This window comes from Lepisma saccharinum, chromosome 16 (genome assembly GCF_977018435.1).
Source record: "Lepisma saccharinum chromosome 16, izLepSacc3.1, whole genome shotgun sequence".
In the NCBI taxonomy this organism is placed as follows: domain Eukaryota; kingdom Metazoa; phylum Arthropoda; class Insecta; order Zygentoma; family Lepismatidae; genus Lepisma; species Lepisma saccharinum.
This window is the reverse complement of record NC_139244.1, coordinates 7,444,845-7,466,712: the sequence shown is the minus strand read 5'-3', so window position 1 is coordinate 7,466,712 and position 21,868 is coordinate 7,444,845. Positions and strand designations below refer to the sequence as shown.

At 41.4% G+C, this 21,868-nt stretch overlaps 1 protein-coding gene across 1 annotated transcript; it reads left to right on the top strand.

The window, feature by feature from the left end:
- Window positions 1-7,659: 7,659 nt before the first annotated feature.
- On the top strand, window positions 7,660-21,204 carry LOC146000149 (transient receptor potential channel pyrexia-like). Its single transcript, XM_083137489.1, has 4 exons — window positions 7,660-7,735; window positions 11,762-12,366; window positions 15,037-15,215; window positions 18,474-21,204. Exons 2-4 carry the CDS (start codon window positions 11,776-11,778, stop codon window positions 21,202-21,204), a joined length of 3,501 nt encoding a protein of 1,166 aa, XP_082993615.1. The 5' UTR covers window positions 7,660-7,735; window positions 11,762-11,775.
- The last annotated feature ends 664 nt before the right edge of the window (window positions 21,205-21,868 follow it).

Genomic DNA, 21,868 nt, shown 5'->3' with positions numbered 1-21,868 from the left:
GTACCATACTTTTGCGCTGTCAACCAACAACTTAGGTACATAGTTGAGGTACTGGTTCTCATGAATCCCATATAAATCTAAGAGTTCCTCAGTTTTCTCCAAGAACTGAGACGGTGTCACTTCAGAAATTATCCCATTAAATTTCGGAAATTTTAATAAGTCCTGCGGTTTAATGTGTACGCTGTTCGGACGCAACACTGGATGTGTTTCCCCACCCTCAGCCAGTACACTGCCCTGTCGGTCTAGACCAGTTTCCTCTTTAGAGATCACATTACCCTCGTTCAACAACAATTTCTTGTGTCGCGTTTTCAAGTAACTTTTCTTGTTTCTTTTACTGTCAAAGTCTTTGTAGACATCTTCCTTACACGACGTTCCAGAACTCGCGTAACCCTTTTTAACCTTTACATAACTACCGACACCAATACGTGAAACGCTTTCTAAATCGGAGTCATCTGTAGCAGTAGCCTTATTAGCAAACTTCTTGTTCAAACCTCTAGTTTCCCCTTCCAACAATCTATTATCCGCGGTGTAACTCGATTCCTTATTTGTACTATCTACACACCTGTTGTCCCACCGGGTAACAACTTCATTCAATTTACTCATCGTCCCTTCTATTGACCTCAAAGTAGATATTACGACAAGAGGAAGTGCGACCTCTTTTGACAAGTCTTCCTCTTTATAAGATCTTTGGTCATTCCCAACTGCAAAGTCAACCAAATTCCTTTCCCTTTTTACACAGCTATCCACCATTGGAATGCCATTAACATTTTTTGCGACATAGTCGTGATGGGTAAAATTAGTTAAACCTTTGTTTTCTGCGACTACACCCATTTTTTGGGTGACCTCCTGCCTCAAGGTTTGGATTTCCAGAGCATTGTCTAATTTGAGCTGCTCAATGTTTTCACGAACACCCTGTACCTCCCCTTCCAACTTATTTAGCAAGGAGTCATATTTCTTTTCCACCCCTTCTGCTCTGGTAATGCACTCAATACGGTATTGAGCCACGCATCTTTTAATTTCTTCATTCCCCTGTCTGACTTCAAGGATGCTTTTATCGGTTTCAACCTTGAACTGACACAATTTGGTCTCCAAGTTGATAACCATATCCTTAGTTGAAGCTAGCTCACTTTTGAGAGTTTCATTACTCTCCTTGAGTTCCTCTTTAAGCTCCCTGGTGGTACTCATGAGTTTATCACCTAGTTCCCCTTTGAGAGCTTCATTACTCTCTTTGATGAACGCAAACAGGGCATCGAGCGTCACTGGCTCATGTTCAGTACCCATAATGAAAGGTTTACTCAATCTACTAAAAAAAATCTACCTTTTTTTTTTTTTAAGATAATCTGCACGAACAACTCAACAATGCTTAAGTCTCATAATCTCTCTATGACGAGACTAGGTATTGGACCATCCCGTCCAGCAACGCACGGTGACGCAGCATTGTGATTGCTCTCGAGAGATTATACCTTTATATTTCCAAGTTACAACAAAAAAAATCAACGTCCAAAAATAAAACAAAGGTTGACCAACCGGCAAAAAGGATCAGTCCGGCTAATGAATTTAGCTCACCCCTAGCCCTTACCTTTAACTTAAATTCCCGCTGGTTTTTAGAAGGAAAAACAAAACATCTAATCTATGCTGATAAATTAAATTCGTAAACTCAACTACGTTCAACTGTTTCACTTAACCGGGGGGGGGGGGGAAATATGCTAGTTTTCAGTACACCCCAACCCAGAACTGCAGACTCGATCATAAAACAAAAACTTTTACTGAAATGGAAGTTCGGCTTATTGCCTTGGGAGATCAGAGCTTGATAAACCTTCCCATCCTGAAAGAAATATTATGATTAACATGATATTAATTAAATTACACTAAAGCATGCATGGATACAAATCTTTGATTCGGAGTCAGAAATATTGGTTCGACGATAACTATTTATTTTCACAAGAACGTAAACAAACTTGTATTTGACAATACGTATTCTTCTCATTTACCATGTGCCAAGTACACAATACTACACATCCTACCAGAATATTACAAAGGTTTCATGTACTGGCATTGTATTCTCAAAAAGATATCAAAACTGAATCGTACATCAAAAGTTTTCCGTAAAGACAAACGTCCGAGACCAATAACAATCTTTACGACTGATAATAAATCCTACAACGGTTATGATTACCTTTTGTTCAACATGGCTGCCTAGGACGCCAATTTACCCGCCGAAACTAAACACCACGATAACACACGAATTATGGCCATAATTTTGACACTCGGATGCTAGCATTAATTTATGTGCGAAAGAACTCTTGTGTAGTTTACGATCCTTCCGGTTCACATAACTGCGATGCAAGAAAAGACGGCAGATTATTACTTACAGGACAGCTGACATCGGGGAAAATTTCCATGACCTTTAACTTCAAATATCCATTCATAGACACCCTGGACAGTAACTGCTCAACGGAGTTTTTGAAGAACAGTCCTTCATAAACAATTTAAGGCAAATGGATTCACCTATCAGCTCCAATTAGGTTAGATTTCCATTGAAACTTATCACAATTTCTTTTACATTCACCAAAGCTTCTTCTTTCTCCAGGACCGAGTCCTTTTAACTGTTCCCTCGAGTCGATTCCTCCTATCCCCCCGCTTATGCACCAGGAACGGGTTCGATGACCCGTTCCTCAGACCAGTTCACTTATATTGCGCCGTCTTCCGGCGTTGACGAAAGTTTCCTTTGTTGCAATGCCAAAACGCAAGTTACTAATTGTGATAACTTTGTAAATGTTTATAGGCTAATCTAATTTAAAAAATATTATTTTTTGTTGTATACACAATCCAGTCTTATAATTTTATCGCTTATACAAACATTCGTGTTAATTTTGAATTAGAGTACATTGATACCATCTATTGACAACTCTTTGCATTAATCTTCAGTTCAAGGTAAATTTAACACTCAAATGCCATCTATCGGCAATTTCGGCACAATCTGCTTAATTTACTTTACAATTGTCACAGTCATGACAGATATTGTCATATTATATTTCATGTAATGTTTAATTCGCCCAGTAGGTGAGGCGAGCGATTCTTCGTTGTTGCGTTGCTAAGCTCAGTTCAGTTGAGTCAATTGAGTTAGTTAGTTATTAAATTAGCAGCCCGTGACATGTATATACTGTGGGCGATTAAATGATGTCACTGTCTACGTGTTGATAGGGTTGCCCTATAGGCATTCTACCTTTCAATTCTCTCTCTTATGAAACAGTTCTCAGTCAGGTGCACCGAATGGGGGTTGTCCCAGGCTCCCCAAACTTCGCTTGGGCTCCCCTTATAAGGGAGGCCTCCCCGATGGCGCAGTGGTAGCGTCGTCGCCTTGTAAGCAAGGGGTCCCGGGTTCGATTCCCAGTGGAGGCACTTACTGGTTCGGATCCCACTTTAAACTGTAGGTCCAGTCCCGATTAGCCTTACTGTGCAAAAGTGGACTTAAAACAACAAATCAATCCCATCAATCAATCCAACCCTTATAAGGGGGCCAATGTATAAGTTTTCGGCATTATTTCATTGGGGAATAACATATTTATTTTGTGATGAAAATGTCATAAATTAACAGAGGATTCTTCGTGAGAACATCCTAGGTCCTTATTGCCTCAGATTTCTAATTCGAATTATTTCTGCTATTTGAGTTCGTGTGATCGAGCATGTGTGAAGATATTAAACTCGAAAAAATGATAGTGGAATAAATATTATAAACAGAGCGCGATAATCAAATTCTCACTCAAATGTTACATAAGAAAGTATTGTGTTGTATAATTAAATAATCAAAATATAGTTTATTTTTGTCCAGCTAGTAAAGTTTGGTGGTGTACCCTGGTATATATGTTTGTGTTTTCAGAGCTAGTTAATTGTAATTACAATTTTTGAAAGGTTTCTCTCAAGTGTGTCCCTACTACTGAACTCCCCCCCTCCCCCTCCTCCAACGCAAACTGAGAAAGTCGGCATTTAGCTTTGGGCCCTTCAAAATATCGGAAGAAATCTGCGCCTATCTTCTCAGTACACGATTAGGTAGTACAATTGATTGATTTGCTTTATTTTACTTCATTAGGCACTACGAGAATTCAAGCAAAAGTAATTAGAATTGAACCACGTTGCACAATGTTGCCAGTTCGTAGTGAGAACAAGGAGTTTCTTGCACAAGACCGAATCTATTCTAACTTGAATTCTTGAGCAACTCCAGTTTGGGGGTCGTTAAAATCAACTTGGTCTTTCAACGACAGCGTTCGATATACAAGCTCGTCCTTGGGGGGTCGCGAATTGCAGCTCCATCAAGAAGCGAAGATAAACAAGCAATTCCGCTCTAATAAACTCGTGCAACGCAGTGACAGCCGGCTGTATCCTTCATGCATTTTCATAAAGCCTCGTCCCCAGGTTCTCGTGCGTCTCCGAAGTGAGCACACTTTGCCTTGAGTTCATAATTTGATTGCCCCAATAAAGTTCCGTCCATCTTAGCTCGCTTGAAGCGTACCCAAGACTTGTCTCCCTACGGAAGACGCCCAGTTTCGAGCAACAGCAAACAAGTTAGAATATATACATAGAAGGGATGAAGCAACGAGTTAGAATAAGTATTACGTGGAGGATGAGGAGCTGATGAGCGTGTCGACATTGAAAACAACAATAAATTTTGTTTTATAGTTAGGACATGCCACTGTACTGTACACACGTCTGTCTGAAATTTTCACAAAATCTACATTTAGGCCAATAACTCTCAGAAATTTTCCCACGCTCCTATCAAACAGGGGAGGTAGTTCCGCGGTTGACCTCAAGAACCTTATTCCACCAGAGTACCGAACTACGGACTAGAAGATCGCTAACCATTTAGCTATGACGTAGTTCACGATCCACAAATTCCTTAAATTGATTGATTGATTGATTTGATGTTTTAAGTCCACTTTATGCACAGTAAGGCTAATTGGGACTGGTGATCCGAACCACTATGTGCCTCTACCAGGTATCGAACCCGGGACCCCTTGATTACAAGGCGACGACACTATCACTGCGCCATTGGGGAGGCATGTTCTGTAAACATTTGAAGTTACTTTTGGGTAAGGGGGGAATTATTACATAATAACTTAACAATGTGATCTTAAAGGATAGGCTTAATAATGTTAGGCTATTTTTCACCTTGATGTCCTCATCTAAATGCTGTTAAAGTTTGTACCTAGAACACCTATATATATATTCTATCTCGTTTAAACGTACCAAAGGAGACTTACTAACTTGTTGGAAATATCTGACAACTACTTTAATTTGTTTTCGAACGTTTATATATCAACTTCCGCAATACAAGGTAATCTCTAAACTTACTTGAACCAGGCTACCTGTAGGATCACTTTACTACGTAGAAGCTACAGAACAAAAATACTTGAGGTGTCGCTTTCCGAGGTAGACATTTCCAAAGAAACATCTCCTTCAGAAGCAGGTGGCGCTCGACCAAGGCACAATCTAATCTCCCGGTTCCCTCGGGAATTCAAACTTCGGAGACTCGTTATACGGAAACTCCCGACAGGTAGCACTGCTGTCTCTTTCTACCCCATCTGTCGGAATTGTACGCCTATCCTCGGGCGTCTCTTAGGTCGATGAACTGCGAGCGAAGGAACACGATACATCAAGTCGCAACGTAACAGGCTAAGATACAACTGTAGGCAGCCAAACAGTTTAACATAAGCGTATAAAGCCTCTACGAAAATCGGATTCCCCTGAATTGTATTACAGTTAATTTTCGGGGACATTTCAACCTCTTTTAGCCAATGGCGGAGATGGGGGTGAAATGATTGAATGCATAAATGAGCAATTATAATGAAACATTGACGTCACTATAAGAGATTGGATCCTATGATCGTAACGTGGAGTAGTGGTTCTCACAGTGTGTAACGACGCCAGGGGTCCTGGGTTGGAATCCCGACCTGGGTATGTGAGTGTCCCTTCTATTCTCATCCTCATATTCGCGATTAGCCAAAAGTTGCAGAACAGCGAAATCTAATCAACCAAATAATTCAATCTAAACTGTAGCAAAGGTGTTTGGCTAAAATGTTGATGTGACAATCCTGGCAGATGTGCTAACTTACAAACTGCACAGTACAGATGCGTCTCCAGTAAGGCAGAAGCAGCACTCTCAAGTTCATTTGCACTGGGATGATCTGGCCGAAGTTACTTTGTCACATTTTGAAATCCCCCATTAAAACCTTTTACCCAATCTGTTACTGTTCTGTATTGCAATGCAGACTCCCTACAAGCAGTGGCGTCGCGTGCGGTTCGCACACGAGTGTTCACAATAATGTTTTTGTACTGAATGCAGATTTACTCCTCTCCCTTGTAACTTCATCTTAATTGAAAAAGTGAGAATAACAGTTCAATTTATTTTCAACACCCAAATTCACGCTATATTTGAAGTAATACAAGAAGGACCTAGGGGAAATTGTTCCTCTCCCCCTTAAAATCCGCCAGGTTTAGCGAATTCTCGGTAAAGTTTGCAACTATGTAGCACAGACATTTTCGAGTTCCCCTAGACCAGCCTTGAATATGTTGCACTCTGGTGCCGAATGTAAGAAGTATTGCCGCTTGCATCAGTGTTCGCACAGCGAAGTGAACATCTTCGGGGTATAGTGGCCAACAGCCCCTTAGCTGTCAGCTCTATGCAACACGCACAGCAATTGTGTTCAACGCTCTCCGTGGAACGCCGTGGGAGTCAGTGTTACCAACTATCTAAAGGAGTTATCGACGTGAAGGAAATCGTGTCAGACTAAATTGTGTGTATATACTCGTACATCAAACATAGTATTTTTTCGAATAAGTATACGTATGTGTGTGTGCATTTTATATGTACTTAATTTAAGACATATACATGAGTGTCCATGTGCTCATGCGAACATTATCAGGAGACGTGTCTGCCTACAAGCCTCCAGAAGTCTGCTACTTTGTATTGCTTTCCAACACACTTGCTTCAATTTAGAGACAGCATGATAACACCGCCAGCCCAATTTCTATATCCATTCACCCTGAGGTATGCCAGGTATCAAACTAGAATGTGATGTGCGTGGAAAAAACCTTTTAGGTTTCACTGTGATTCTACAGATGTGTTGCCACCATAAAACTTCCAACAACCGTGCATTAAAACCAGGGTTATTTAAGGTCCAAGGGCACAAAAATTCTATTGGGTTCTATTGGATTCCGCAACAGGGCCGAAATCTTTTTTTCTCGCATAATTTAAATCCGATCAAAGTTGCGTATTGCTTTATTGAAAAACGTTTTCTGGACTGTATTTAAATCCAATCGGAGAAAAGGTTCCCGAATTGTTCGAAAATGCCACGACTTTTTCTTGAAAACTGTCCCTGTCAAATGTCATTGCGTTTCCTTTTCTGAATACGAAAAAAAAATAACTGAGAGTTCTTCTTTAATCGGGTGTGGTGACTTCTGTTCTAGTAGTGTTCCGGGAAATGATTGTTATCTTTTCCTTGTCTTGCAGGTTCATCATTCGCCTAAGCAAATTGCGGAGGCCCGAGCGACCTACTCTCCGATGCCTTCGTTTACTCACGATATGATTATCTTAACATTTACAACCCGTTATCAGGGAAGAGTGACTATCAGGACTTGCCCAGGATGTTTTCATTGGATCTTCGCCATTACATGAGATAACACGCCACGTACAGAGCTGCTTCGCCCACAAAAATGACGTCACATCAGCAGTGAACAGGTAAGAAGTTCATACTCAAGCTCATGTAATTTATAACATAGCGTTGAAGCAGAAAACAGCCGATAAATGTTTGTGTACACTACGAGACTTACAGAATCTTAGCTTGTGGAAAAGGATTAGGTTTACACGTCTACAAACTGTGGCTATGAATACAGTGTTGCCACATTTTTATCCGATGCTCAAGGCGAATACGTGATAGGTGAGTCAAGATAAAAATGTACGTTCGAAAACTGTGTTTGATTAGTTTTTCAAGAAATAAGATTCGAAGAATAATTTAATTAAGTTAATGAAAACGCGGAATATTTATTGTATAAGACTGTCAAAATTATAATACGATTATCTTTGATTGATTGAATGAATAAACGAATTATTTTACTTCGCTTTTCTGCCACTTTTGGCTAATCGCGAAGATGAAGATGAGTGATATGACGAAATTGATGAAGAGACATTCACAATGAACAACCATCTCCAGACCAGGACTCGAATCCGGGATTATTGGTGTTGTAGCGCGCTGTTATAACCATTCCGCAATCCAATTTTGAGTAAACACAAACAAACAACGATAAACATAATTACTTATCTAAGCGACACTGTGCAGTTTGCCAAGAATTACTTGAAAAGCATCTACTTGCACGACTTCTGTTTCCCATGTTCTTAATATATTGCTCATTTTCACTACTGAGAGCTTCTGTACAAAATGTCATTGTTTTAATAGTGTTTATACAAAAATACCACATTCTTCACGTGACGTTTTTTATCGTCAACCAATGCCTTTAACTTTTCTTTAATTGTTCGTTCGTTATTTAGTCACCCTGGGCATTGTGCGAACTATTTTGGGATATAACGTACGCTGGGCATAAACAGCTACACGTGAAGCTGTAAGTCCAATAAAACTTTGTTCAGTTGAGTTTGGGATATCTCGCGCAATGGATCAACAGTCCAATGAAGGTGTTATGTACAGGGTGAACAAAAAAGCCCCATTACCCCTTGTTTATTTTCCTCATATTGATGAATAGATACATTTGATCAGATAAGGCCATAGACAATACTTGTTCCAGAGTGTGTCTGTGTATGCCATCATTTTCAGAACAGAGAATTATTCGCCTCCAAGTACAATGAGAAATTCTCCTCAGCATTGCTGGAGTGATTGAAGCAAATGTATTAAGAGTGGCTTCTTTAAGTTTGTCAGTTGTCTCGTAACGTTTGCTAGTCACCTTCTGTTTGATGTAACCCCACAATGCATTATCACACGATGGCAGACAGATCCGGACTTCTGGGTGGCCACTTCAGAGGTGCTGGCAAATGTTCAGAACCTCTTCCAATCCATTAGTTTCCAAGCCCTTTATTGAGATATTCTCATACGGCAATAGCATAATGTGCTGGTGCGCCATCCTGCTGGAACCAGATTCGACCGAGAAATCTTCAATTTTGCCGTTCAGGAATAAACCAGTCATGTAACATGGTGAAATTGTTAATTTCGTTCACAGCACCTTCAAAGAAATAGGGATGTGGTAGACATTGCAGCCCACATCATCACGTACTTGAAGGCGAATAATTCTCTGTTATGAAAATGATGGCGTACACACAGACACTCTGGAATAAGTTGTTGTCTATAGCCTCATCTGATCAAATGTATCTCCTGCTATACTATACTGTACTATGACTATTATACATCAATATGAAAAAAATAAATAGGGGGTAATAGGACTTTTGACTCACCCTGTACAATCACTTCAATAATCGGATAACATTTTTCGCAAGAGCGTTAGATCGATAAGGTAAAAGAGAATTATTGGCAAGTTGGCAGAAACAATGGTCAATTACAGGGAAAACTTTTGGAGGGAAATACTATTCAATCACATCTATCTAAAGAACTTTGACATCAAGGCATAACACTTTCAAGAAACCCATTAACCCTTCTTAGACATTGGCTAAATTACACGTTCTCCTCAAAAGAGTTATACATTAGGAAGTTCCCCAGTCTGTCAGTGTGGTGCAACTGATGGAACATCTGATCATATTATCGTTGAATTTTGACTCCATATAACAACATGTGTTTGTATCTTAAGAACAAAAAGAAGCAGGATATTACGGAACATACGCCTTGTCAACACTTTTGAAGAATCCAACTAGGAATATAGCATATATACTTAACAATTGTATTAGAAGAGAAAACATTGTATAAAGTAACTATGAAATTGTAAAAAATGTAAAAATATAACTGTGCATAACTCAATGACTAAAACTAAGTACGGTGCATCAGTACTACCGTGCAAATTGTCCATGACTATTTTCATTAAATTTTCTCTTACATCCTATGTGTTTGCAAGCGATGGATTTGTTTGTATGCTAGTGCAGAAGTTGCCAACAGCTTGTTTTGAGTTTTCTTTTATTCTTGAAGTTTTTATTGGGTCAAATAAAGCGCACGAACATGGTGATGGACAATTTGCACGGTAATGCTCATGGATCCCCAATGTACAAACGGTGTAGAGATATGAGTTGTAATTTTGCAGGGACTTTTAAAATTGCACTGCATGCACACGATGACACGATATACATATTCAAAAACCGCATTAATTTTATGGACCTTAACTGTTTTTGCCCAACTTCTTGTTTCTCATAAACGCAGATACAAGAAAACGAGGATACTTCAATCAAGAAACGAACGAAATTTAATTTGTCTGCTTAACGTCCAGAACGAAAGGTTCTTTAAACTAGTCCTTTGTTTTCTCATTCTTGCTGAATGAGTAATTAAGGCACTTGTCAAGGGGCACATTTTCCACGTGTTGCCGTGAATGCTGAAATTTCGGATGACAAATGACTGCGGCTTAACCAGCCCGTCACGTGCCATAACGCTTTGAATGGTTCGTCTGAACGTACACGATGTAAAACATGTGAACCATGAATACGTGCAGTGTTGCCAGTGGTACTTGATTAATCATGAAATTTCCTCATTGTGACTAGACAGTTGAAGTGATAGCTATTGAAGATGGACTAATTGGAAATTAAAACAAGTAGTATTTATACAAGTTTAGAAAATTACTTTCTAAAAGTAACTTACAATTTCGGAAGTGTATAAAAACAGTTACTTTACTATCGATAAGATATTACTCATGTAACATACAAGTACGAATGTCACACATGACTAAGTACATCATTCTTTTTTCACTAATGGCTAAAAACGATTAAAACTAATTTTCATTATAAATTCAACCACATGCGATTAAATATGAAAATGTGACACGTAAGCAAATTCAGATTACGTCACGACTAATTTAGGCTTGCAACGATGTAATTTATAATAATTTCGGTGTCAAATGTCCTACAAACCTTTCAGATTGCCTTACATGTATCCAAAGTTTCGTCCCGGGTTCGATACCCACTGGAGGCACATAGTGGTTCGGATTCCACTTTAAACTGTAGGTCCAGTCCCGATTAGCCTTACTGTGCGTAAAGTGGACTTAAAACACCAAATCAACCAATCATGTATCCAAAGTTTCATTTTTTTTGTTCATTACCCTGTGTTGAACTGAACCCTTATCCAAAAAAAAAAATCTTATGTAAAAATATTTGTGGATAGGATTTGATTGTTTTGGTATATACTACTTCCCTTGTCTGCTACTTTTGGGGTTTAGAGGATGAGTTTGAGTTTTTAAGTTCACTTTATGAACAGATAGGTTAATCGGGACTGGGCTTCCAGTTTAACGTGGGATCCGAACCACAAACTGTGTGTCTCCAGTAGGTATGGAACCCGGAACCCATTGATTACAAGGCGACTACATTACTCCTACGCCATCTGGGAGGCACGATGTTATGATGAAATTGATGAGAGACATTCTTGAAGAATATTTATGCCCAGACCTGGATTTGAACCCGGGAATTTGTTGATAGGTGTCTTATACGGTTCAGTAAAGAAGGCCTCCATAATAGGGTAATGCTGTCGCATTGTACGAACAGTGTTTGGTATTTTAAACTGTAGGTCCAATCCCGAGTTGCCTAGCTAGTAATGATTACTTCTCTTTACAGGTTGTTTGCCAACAATGGCGGAATGTAAATATGAACTCCTTCCTATCAGGGAATCGGGTGCCACAAAAGACCTAGAGTCGGGAAGCGAACCCAACACCCCTGGCTTCGAGCACCACTCCGCCCCTGCAAGTCCCACGACAAGGAACCTAAGGAAAGAATCCGATGTGTCCCTTTTCGACACCAGCGCCTCTTACGGCCACAAGAAGAACCTCAGAAGGAGGCAAGCCCGCCTGAACAGTCAACTGTTGCACGCGGCCGAATCGGGGGACGTAGTGACGTTCAACAAGTGCCTGTCGCTGGGGGCCTGCAGCAACGCCACCTGCTGGCCGCTCAAGGTGTCCGTCCTGCAGGTGGCAGCGCTGACGGGCCAGGAGGCGATGATGAGGACGCTGCTTGAGCGAGGGGCCGACGCCAGCATCGCCGACACCAACGGGCGAACGGCGCTACATCTGGCGGCGTGGTGCGGAAGCGTCGCGTGCTTGGACGCTCTCCTGGAGAACGGATGTGACGTCAATCGGCGCACGAAAGCTCCCGAAGACATAAGTTCGTACATGGATGATTTCAAAGACTCGCCGGATCATAACCACAATGCACTGGGACGAATGGTAGGTATAGCTTTGCGATTTCCAACAAAATAAGCTAGATATTTGCAAAACATAACAGGGTCGTTAATTTGCTTCTGAGGGGGGTAAGGGGGCTGGGATTACGAGATACCAGAGGGCTCTTGTTACAAATTTTTAAGATGTTATACAGTACAAAATGAAAAGAATTGTGTGTATATTTGAGCAAAGTCCTCGTTTTGTTGGTTTGTAGCTTGTATCCTCGGTTGGTAGGATTGGCACACAAATTTGTGTACATGTGTGTGTGCTCACAAGCACCGGAATAAGCACATTTATTCACAAATATTTTCTTATTGGTCATGCATATACGCACATACACTTAAATGAATTTGACAAAATCGTTGAAAGAATTTCGAATGGTTTGAAAAACTAATCCGTCTCAGAGGGGCAAATGACCCCTTCACCTCCGATATCCATCTTTGAAATGTCACTTAATATTGTACGGAGTCTAATATTTTTTTGTTATATTAAAGTAGAGCTGTAGTCTTCTGTACATCCCTGACAAGAAGAATACCTATACTTACTATGGGAGGTGATATAAAATATATAAATATGGGCAGGAAGGAGAAGGGAGTTTAGTTAGGGTCTCTGGCCCCTATCTTGTTACAGACTTAAAATATTTCGTCAGGAAAGTCTTGGTAATATTGTTCACAATTGGAAGAATTTAAATGTTAGTTAAATTATGCACAATTATAACAAACAAAAATCAAGATTCCACTCTGCTTCTGTTACTTGGTTGAAAAAGCAACTCTGCTTCTGTTACTTGGTTGAAAAAGCAACTCTGCTTCTGTTACTTGGTTGAAAAAGCAACTCTGCTTCTGTTACTTGGTTGAAAAAGCAACTCTGCTTCTGTTACTTGGTTGAAAAAGCAACTCTGCTTCTGCAACACTGTTTATGAAGGCAGACGTGTATATGGACAGCAAGACTACTTAGATGCGCAAGCCATGTGACAGAATGGGATAGGAAAGAAGAGTTTACAGGACTCTTGTTTGGAAACCTGATGGTAGGAGACCCGTAGGAAGGCCAAGAGGAAGATGGAGGGATGGGGGATAGGGAAAAATACAAGGCTTGTGTTGCTAAAGCCATAAACCTTCGAGTTTAAGAATGCAAGAGAGTTAGTTAGTTAGATCCGTATGGAACCTGATTACTCTAGAACTTATAACGTCTACATTAAAGCGAAAATACAATAAGGCACAGTAAGTACTAGTGTGCAATGAGTGTTTCTGGGAACAAATTACTCTTAATTTCCAAGATTTCTTAGCTGTTCGACTAATAAGTGAGAGGAAGAGGAGGGAAATATGATCCCTCCTTTTTTACTCGAGACAAGTCGAGCAAAAACCCTAATAGCATCTAATGTAACGTAGGTTCTTCCTTACTTGCTTTCATGAGAGTTTGATTAATTCATAATTCCCCTTAATGGAGTCTTCTGCCGAATTTATGAGATGGCGATTTCTTCTAAGCTTAATCGGTCTTAATTCTTGGAATCTTTTCTGCTGCCATTAGTGTCTAATTCCCACCGCCAATATCATTAAGTTTGAGCAGTCTTCAGAAAATTATTTAAAAAGGGATTCAGTTACTCGGTTGAAATAGGAACTCTGTTTCTCTACTTAATTGAAAAGAGCAACTCTGTTTGATGAAGCATCTCTGTTGCACTTACTAGGTTCAAAAAGCAACTCTGCTGCTGTTAATTGGTTGAAAAAGCAACTCTGCTTCTGTTAATTGGTTGATAAAGCAACTCTGCTTCTGTTACTTGCTTGAAAAAGCAACTCTGCTTCTGTTACTTGGTTGAAAGGCAACTCTGTTGCACTTACTAGGTTGAAAAACAGCTGTTTCTTAATTGATAAAGCAACTCTGTTGCACTTACTCGGTTGAAAGAACAACTCTGACTATGTTGGTTGAAAAAGCAACTCAGCTTCTGTTACTTGGTTGATAAAGCAACTATGCATCTGTTACTTGGTTGAAAAAGGAACTCTGTTTCTGTTACTTGGTTGTAAAGTAACTCTGTTGCACTTACTAGGTTGAGAAACTGCTGTTACTTGGTTGATGAAGCAACTCTGTTGCACTTACTCGGTTGAAGAAACAACTCTGCTTCTGTTACTTGGTTGAAAAAGCAGCTCTGCTTCTGTTACTTGGTTGAAAAGCAACTCTGCTTCTGTTACTTGGTTGAAAAACAACTCTGTTGCACTTACTAGGTTGAAAAACTGCTGTTACTTGGTTGAGAAAGCAACTCTGTTGCACTTACTCGGTTGATAAAACAACTCTGCTTCTGTTACTTGGTTGAAAAGCAACTCTGTTGCACTAACTCGGTTGAAAAAACAACTCTGCTTCTGTTACTTGTTTGAAAAGACAACTCTGTTGCAGATACTTGGTTGAAAAAGCAACTTCGTTGCAGTTACGGGGTTGAAAAACTCAGTTGTATTTATTTGATTGAATGAATGAAATAACTTGCAGTTGCTTGATTGCATAAGGTTACAGTTGCATGAATGAAAAAGTTACGTAGCTAGTCTTACTTGGTTCAATAGAGTAACTGAGTTGCAGTTAATGGTTGAAAAGTAACTTAGTCAACTCGGTTGAAAAAGCAACGTAGTTACAGCTGCTTGGTTGTGAAGCAACTCAGGCTTCGCCACTAACCATGGTTCCTCCTCTCTCCCACAGCTCCCAGTGCTTGAAACAGGGCAGTCTCCCCTCCACGTGGCCTGCCAGAAGGGGAACCTGGGGTGCGTCCAGAGACTCGTGGCTGCAGCGGCGGACATCGAGGCGACAAACGAGAGGGGACTGAAGCCGCTGGAGGTCGCCGGGGACAAGCTGGTCCATGACGAGGATGCTGCGAGGAGGTAGGCCGTCAAGTGCTCTCTGTCCGTGTATCCCATATTGAACGTAAAAGTTGTTCGTTTCGCTTCAGACAGAACCAGGAAACATTGTCTTATCATTCTCTTAGGTACCTAAACTGCACTTTGTTTCTTCACGGCCGTTTTGTGCATTTCAGTTGTATTTGAGATTTCTAAAAAACCTGCAACTCTCAAATCCAAAATAGAAAAGTTTATACCGTGGTAAAATCTACATTATTACAGGCTTCTAGTTTTTTTTTAATGAAATCCTTGCACAAAAATACGGAACTAATAAAAGTGTTTTCTCGCACATCCTGCAAATTTTAATTTATTTTAATTCAGGTTCTATAAAAAAGCATGAAGTTTTAAGCTTTCTGTACATGAAAAAAATACTAATACAGTGTTGCAAAAGCCAGTAAAAATTCATTAAATATAAAAATTCAGCAGATCCATTGGAGTAAAATGAGCACTTAAGAAACACATTCGTGTGAAAAAGTGAAGGCGTAGATTTTACATTATTTTAATTTTTTCTTGTAATATTGCTAATATTAATACTACTAATAATAATAAATGTGCATTTCTGTTCTTCTAAGAAATAAAGAGTGTAAATACTGGTGTAGGGAGGATTTTTTTCCGGGAGGCTGAAATTGTAAAAGTAGATACTAGTGTAGGTATATAGTTGCGTTCTAGGAAGGGTGGAATAAGATATTTCCCATACTTGAAAGTTTTCACTCTCAAAACTGGTAATCGGGTGTCCTACGTATTAAGGTTGCTTGCATTTAGCACTTTGGTATTTCCGGAGTTTTCAATTGAAAATGTTGATGTTTTTCAAAATTTTGTAGAGGGTTGTTGTCCCATCAGTCCCCACTGAGTACGCTAGCGGCTTTTGTACGACTATCTATATCCGACAATCCTCTCCCTCTCTCCCCACAAAAAAGCTGTAAACAGAGAAGCACATTAAATCTACTGTCAATTTCTCCACAACGGCTTCACTTTCAGAATTTGCAGGCAAAAGAAAATTAGCAATCTTTTTCACTTTGAAATATGGCAACACTGTCGCTCCCAAAGAGCCTAGAAGAAATGCAGACGGATTACAAAATACAAACAAGTTCCTTCCGAAATGTCAGTTCATGCAAAAGAGCACGAGTAAAACGAAAAGCAAAGAGCTTTATTAATATTTTTGTAGATGGTCGACATTTCTTCACATCTCCCGAGGACATCTTCATGAAGAATACATGGAGGAATGTGGGGAAATGGCATCTGCTCTCAAAACATTAATAACGCTGTTTTCCTTTAGCGACTGCCTGCCTGTTTTTTATTACATTCAGCAGCTGCGCCCATTGCAATGAAAGCTCTTATGAGTCATATTTAACTAAGGGTTAAATTCTTAACTATCGTTAAGCTGCATTCATTTTCCGCTGTGGTCTCAGATAATACTGTTGACACTCAACTCAGGTTAAATAAGGAAACTGAACATGCGCAATCAAATACTGATTCAAGCATTGTAAAATTGGTTTCGGAGTGTCAAAGAATATCGAGTTGAAGATATAAAAAAGTTTTAATATTCCACAAGAAAACTAAATATAAAATATTGCGTTCTTCAAAGAATACCGAGACTCACAGACCCGCACTGTGCTTTAATTGACATAATACCTTGCGAGGCCGAGAGATCGGGAGAAGTGTGGCGGGCGGCGCTAGCGGAGATGCCGACATTTTCGACCATTTTCGACCCGCTTATTTATATGGACATATCTTTAGCATGCAGATATTTATATTAACATTGCAAAACGAGCACAAACCTGTGTTATAAGAGTTGTTCAAAGTAATGTCCACCTACATTCACACATTCCTGGCATCGTTTGATGAAATTTTGATTCACACGCAAACGTTCTTCTTCCAAGTTCTGCCCGGCAAGTAACCAAAAACCACACTCTTTCACACAGTACGAAATTAACACGCTCTTGGTTCAAGGTCTGTTCCTCACTCCATTCGCAGCTCTGTCCAGGGTACCTGTAGTCGCGAAGGAAAGAACAACCCAAGCTCGGAGCGTTCAGATTGCAAACAATGCTCGCGAAAACCATTGACTTTTAACGGTTTAGTCTGCAATGTAATCTTGATACAGTGTTGCACATTCAAAATCTCCAAACGATCCCGAGGGAAGCAAAATGCTTTCGAGTGTAAACTTAAGCGGGACGTTACTGGTAGAAAATGTCGGCATCTCCGCTAGCACCGCCCGTCATGACACTTCTCCCGATTTCTCGGCCTCGCAAGGAAATGGACGCATGGTATAATAGTGATAAGAAAAATTAGTAATAATTAACATGTAAAATATGTATTTCAATATAGAGGTTTTGTGGGGATTTCAGCCAGGTGATTTCCGGATAGGAAATCTCCTTCAGATATACATCATTAGCCAGGAAAGCTTCAAGAATTATGCATCGTAATATTTTTAATAGCAGAAATGGTTTAAGAAATAATGTACCTATAATTAATACAGCATTAATGCACTTTCGATTAACATTTATATCGCTCAGGTCATCAACATGAATATGGTACTCAGAAGTCCCCAAAGTGGCAAATTGGTTGTAGAGATGCAATCGGTTTAAAAGGTTGTGCAATAATACTTCCGTAAGTGGCCATGTAAAAATCCAGCCTCCAGACGACGTACCTTTCGCCCTTGGAATTCATATTTCCCTAGTTACAGAAAACTACATCAGTGGGGAATGTCCCATATTTACCGCATTTGTTACAACCTGCCATTTTTCCCGCGCTAGCGATCGACAGTCTCTGTGCCAATGAGAAACGAGGGAAATGTCATGTGCTGGGCAGCAAGGAGCGAATGGAGACAGAAGAGAGGCGATTACGCAGACAGCGTTGCCACGTTGTGGTCTAACTTCCACGTGTTTTGTTTGTGTCTGCAAGAAGCATGTTTTCTAAGTGTGGTGCTGATTAGTACATTCCACCTTACGTTACGGGTAAGACCTCGGCTTCCCCAAACGTGGCGATCACACTGTCTACAGCGCCAACACCGCGTGGTTTCTGCTAGAAATGGCAAGCGCGGGAAACGTGATAGGATGTACCAAACGCGGTTTAATTCAATGGAAACAATAGACCCACATACGTTGCTGTTGGTATGATGAGACTGAAAATGAGTGAACATCTGATGTGCTTGTAAACCTAGTTTGTTCTTTTGTGATCTCCTTGTGTAGATCTGTAAGCCTCTCCATTCCATTAAAGACTTTTCCATCTCTCTTCGTCTTCCAGATACTATGAGATCGTGCAAATTCTCCTCGATGCAGCCGTGACGTCAACAGCCACTGCAACTGCACCACCCGATGATGCTCCCTCGGGAATCAGACTCTTCTCAGCGGGTCTCTTTCCGGCCGCCCTGGGGAGGTTCCTGTCGGACCAGGAGCAGAAGCCTCGCTTCCACTTTCCATCCCAAAAGAGACCCAAGTTTGGATCCACCCTGCACACGGCGGTCGCCTTGAGGTCCTCGGACACCGTGCGCATGCTGATGGAAGCCGGGGTCCCTCTCGAGCTCAAGAATCGGGACGGGGACACGGCGCTCCATCTGGCGGTGAGATCAAAGCTCTACGAGATCTTGGAGCAGCTCCTGGAAGCCAAGAACTGTGTTGATGGGATTAATGTGACGGATAAGGACGGGAAAACGCCTCTGATGTTGGCGGTGGAGAGTGCTTGGAGACCGGGGGTTGATCTCCTGCTTGAGTCTGAAGCTAGCGTTACCGTAGCCTGCGCTAACCAGGCAACCGTCGTCCACGAGGCTGCTAAGAAAGGCGAGGACGAACTCTTGGCGGATTTGCTGGACGAGGAGGACTCTAGTCAAGTGATAAACCTGCTGGACTCGTACGGGAACTCCCCACTGCACCACGCGGTTCGTAGTCAAAGTCTGGACTGCGTGGAGTTGCTCCTCAATGCAGGAGCCGATCCGCAAATCAAGTCTCCCCAGTCTACATCTGTCCTCCACCTAGCGGCCAGTTTAGGATACTCCGAGATCTTGTCTACGCTGCTCAGCCAGAAAGCGTTCGGGTGGGTGAACAGCACCGACGATCTTGGAAGAACGCCTCTCCACTGTGCTGCCAAATTCGGACACACCAAGTGCGCCACTGTGCTGCTGGGTGCTGGGGCTGACGTATCGCTGGAGACATCTAGCGGGTGTACTCCGATCCAAGAAGCTGCCGCGGACGGGCATAGTGAAACCTTGGAGGTGTTGCTGAAAGAAGTGAGCCATGCTCTTCTAGACAAAGCGGACTGTCTTGGGCACACAGCCTTGCACAAGGCGTCTTACCAAGGGAGCAGAGAGTGCGTCGTTCTCCTCCTAGATGCTGGAGCCGACCTGTCTTCCAGCGACAATGAAGGAAGAACGATCCTGGAGACTATCCTGAATAACATACCTCAACCAGTATCTTTCCTGGAAGACGTTCTGGACTCCAGGATCAAGGACAACGGGAAGCCACCGACCGACAGGGAGTGTGAAGTAACGTTAGATTTCCGCATCCTCTCCGCGAGAGAAGGAGACAAACAGATGAACGTCGTCAAGTCTCTCCTCAACACCGGCAACGAGCATCGTCAAGAGTTCCTCCTGATCCATCCACTTGTGGAAACGTTCATCTTCCTCAAGTGGAGAAAACTGAGATTCTTCTTCTGCATCCTCATCATTCTCTACGTCACCTTCGTCCTTTCCCTCTCGATGCTCGTGTCCGCCATTTACTACTTCCACACCTTGGACGAGAGCGCTCATTCCGTTCTTGTGAATACATCAAGATGCATTCTTCTCATCTCTCTCTCTTGCATTGTCGTCACGGAGTTCTGGCAAGCCCTGAACCTCGGGATATACTACTTCAAAGAGTACGAGACGTGGGTGAAGATCACTTGCGTACCTTTGTCGATCGTGGTGGCCTCTTGCGACCACGGCGAGGAGTGGGTGATGCACGTCACCACTCTGGCCATCCTCCTGTCCTGGATGGAGCTCATGTTCCTGATGTCCAGGTTCCCAACCTGGGGATACTACGCTCTCATGTTCTCCAAAGTGGCCATGAACGTCGTGAAGGTGTTGATCACCTTCGTGTTCCTGGTCATCGGTTTTGCCTTCAGCTTCTTCGTCCAGTTCAGGGACAAACCCTCCTTCAGCAGCCCGTGGGAAGCGTTCGTGAAGACCTTGGTCATGGTTACGGCAGAATTCGACTACGAGTCCCTCTTCGAGACGGCACGACGGGACCAAGGCTTTGCAGGAACGAGCAGGATAATATTCTTGGTCTTCGTTATCCTTGCAGCCATAGTCCTTATGAACCTGATGGTTGGGCTCGCGGTGAGTGACATCAACGGTTTGAAGAACGAAGGGAAGATACGGAAACTGCAAAAGCAAACCGACTTCATATGCGTCTTGGAGCAAATAGCGTACCATAAGACTCTTATGAGCTGGCTCCCAGTGAAAATTAAAGCGTTCTTCGAGCATAGACGACAGCTGAAGACGCAGTTCCTTCTGTACCCAGCCGTGCCAAAGACGAAATCCATCTTCAATATGCACCTCCCGCGCATCTTACAAGACAGCATAATTTCCAGGACGGTCAAAAGTAAGAAGCGAGGTAGGAGATGGACACTCCATGACGTTTACCAGAAGCTAGACCAACTCGCAACCCGTAACAGTTGCTTTGGTAATGACGAACATGATGATAACTGCGACAAGACTATCGCAGGACAAGAATCGAGCAGAGCAGAGATGTCTGGGATCGCTAACGTCTTGAAATCGCTTGAAGACATGAAGTTGTTGTCTGATACGTCTTGTCAAGAGCTGACGTCACAATTAAAAACTTTAAAATCCCTTTTACTGCAACACAATGATCGGCTGTTTAAATTGGAATCTGTCGTCGACGCTGTAGGTCAGAAGGTCGACGTATGCAACAGGAAGTTAGATTCTTTGCTACAGCATCGGAAAATAAGTGTATCAGATGCTACTGGCGAGTCATCTACTTGAGTGTGAGACTCCATCAATTCTCAACCAAGTCAGAAAGTGCTTCAGATTAACACAAATGATCCAGTGTTCTTCATCTTATCAACAATTCTGATTAAAATACTCCATTATTCTCTGTGTAGTGAAGTTAAGATGTTGATATTCCATTGTTCTTCAATCAACAACTGTGATACCAATACTCTATTACACTTCTATGACGTCAACATGTGTGATACCAACAAACAATAGTTCTTCACTGTAATCAACAATTGTGTATTACACTTAGCTGACTCCAACATTAAAGTGCCAACAATACATTGCTCTTCGCTGCAATCAACAATTATGAAGCCAACTTTCATTGTAATCAACAATTCGGATCCGAATATTCCATTACTTTCACTGCAGTCAACAATTGCGATATCAATACTCTATTATACTTCACTGACATCAACATTTATGATGTCAATATTCCTTCTCATCTTTATGCTTAATCTGAAGTGACAGAATGACGTAAAAAACAATAAAAGAACGAATATGCTAATTCTGATCACACATTTTCTGAAAATGCCATATCCTACATTTCTAATACATTCTCTGGTTTCGTAGAAGGAACAAAACTTCACTCAGATTCAAATGCTAATCTTTCAGCGATTAATTTATCTTCAACTTATCGATTAGCTTCTGTTAG

Excerpts from the sequence above, each read along its gene's own strand:
- LOC146000149 (XM_083137489.1), top strand. The coding sequence starts at position 11,776 with ATGGCGGAATGTAAATATGAACTCCTTCCTATCAGGGAATCGGGTGCC. Across the intron at positions 12,367-15,036 it reads ACAATGCACTGGGACGAATG|CTCCCAGTGCTTGAAACAGG; the intron begins GTAGGTATAGCT and ends TCTCTCCCACAG. Across the intron at positions 15,216-18,473 it reads GACGAGGATGCTGCGAGGAG|ATACTATGAGATCGTGCAAA; the intron begins GTAGGCCGTCAA and ends TTCGTCTTCCAG.